Source organism: Nematolebias whitei, chromosome 5, assembly GCF_014905685.2.
Source record: "Nematolebias whitei isolate Nwh7 chromosome 5, NemWhi1, whole genome shotgun sequence".
Lineage (NCBI taxonomy): Eukaryota > Metazoa > Chordata > Actinopteri > Cyprinodontiformes > Rivulidae > Nematolebias > Nematolebias whitei.
Window position 1 is genome coordinate 36,050,261 of NC_056502.1, and position 1,752 is coordinate 36,052,012.

General features: G+C 39.9%; 1 protein-coding gene across 2 annotated transcripts in view; it reads right to left on the minus strand.

Annotated features, from left to right (window-relative positions):
* oxr1a (oxidation resistance 1a) overlaps nt 1–1,752 on the minus strand; it is an 88,824-nt gene that overhangs the window by 1,525 nt on the left and 85,547 nt on the right. For both annotated transcript variants that reach the window (XM_037676437.1, XM_037676438.1), the window contains 2 exons: nt 1,565–1,660; nt 699–772 (listed from right to left, as the gene is read on the minus strand). In XM_037676437.1, the coding sequence (XP_037532365.1) occupies nt 699–772; nt 1,565–1,660 (170 nt within the window). The remainder of the gene's footprint in view (nt 1–698; nt 773–1,564; nt 1,661–1,752) is intronic.

A 1,752-nucleotide genomic window follows, 5' to 3' on the forward strand; every position in this document is an offset into this window, starting at 1 on the left:
CCAGAGGAGGGACAGTGGTTTGGACATGTCCAGAGGAGGGACAGTGGGTATATTGGTAGAAAGATGTTAGAAATGCAGCTGCCAGGAAAAATACAAAGAGGAGACATATGGATGCAGTTAGAGAGGACATGGAGGTAGTTGGAGTGAGGACAGAGGATGCAGAGGACAGAGATGGAGGAGGACTCACTGTGGAGACCCTGAAGAGGAAACAGACGAAGGAAGAAGATTCTGGTTTAAATTGTTGAGTGGTATTTGTCACGCTCCTATTTCTGATAAAAAAGCCACATGACTGACTTCCTGTAACAGAAGTACTTCTCACCAGTTTGCTGCAGTTCTTACCAGCAGCATCCTTACAACATGATGATTATTCAGGCATTTTACTTTTGAAAACATAAACAACAAAAGCGTCATTTTATTTGTTTGTTATGCTGGAGTTGAAACTTTAAAGCTACTTTTTGTAAATTAAATTCAATAATCTGTTTACATTTAATTTCATGGTAAATTGCAAATGCCATCATAGACTGTTACAAATAAAATAAAATGGCATAAAATGGTTGGTTTGGAGTTTTGGAGAAAAGAGAGTTGCTTAAATTGATCAGTTAGTTAAAAAAACAATTAGATGATATAAAAATAAAACAGTTGTAACGGTCCTAATATTCATCAGCCGTCCTAATCCTGTATGTAGATTTCTAACTCACCTTCCTCCACCGAACGCTAAAGAGTCCGTGTCTCCTTTGATGAAAAACATGTTGTCACCTGTCCACTTGTAAACCTGGAAGAGTCATGAAAAGACAGTGAACTGAATGTACCTGGTATTATGAAAGTCCACATCCAGAGAGGAAACAACGTCTCTACAGCCTGAGCATGTAGAAATGAACCCCCTCAGAGGGACACAGATTTACCTTCTAGTCTTTTCTACAGAACATCAGTGAGACCACCAAGACTGCTGCTGCTTCAACAGCAACAATAGATACAAATAAAAGACTGCTTCAAACCTTAGGGCATGCCTAGGCCACAAGACTCTCTTAGGAGTGCAAAGAATCAGAGAGAGCAATCTCTCCATGAAGATGAGTTTTGGTTAAAAGCAGTTCTCATTTCTCTGATCTGGATTCAACTATCCAGGTTTTTGGTGCAACAAGTAAATAAACTCATTTAAAACAAGCCAGAGGCTAAAACACTGGCTGCAACGTGTAAATTAACTTAATGCAGAACGTGTCTTGCTTTAAGAAGTTTAACAGTTAATAGTAACAATAATTTGTGAGCCAGATTTCAAAAGTCCATTTTGTTCCTTCACTTTGGGAACAGCACCGAACATTAATCCAGCTCCGTATTCTGCTGACGCTGCAGCCGACACACAGGGATTAAAACCTGCCACCACTTTAGCAGTGATAATTCAAAGTGGACTCATCTATACTTTCATGACTTAAACATTTATGATCTTTAAAACGATAAATAAGAGCATTACAACTGATGAAACGTTTGATAGAGTACTTTACAAATTTAATCGGCAGCTGCGTTTCGTTTTATGGAATCCTGACGATCTTCAGCTCTAGAAGAGTCGTACCTCAAACTCTGGATTGAAGGTGAACAGAAAAGTCTCTCCTGTGCCATAAAAGCCTTCGCTGACTTTAAAGGGCTCGGATGCCAGAGCACCAAACACCTGAGCAAACAAACAAACAAACGGGGGGGGTGTGGGGGGGTGGGAGAAATAAGAGCATTACGCAGCAAGACATAAAAAAAGAACAGAAGGGG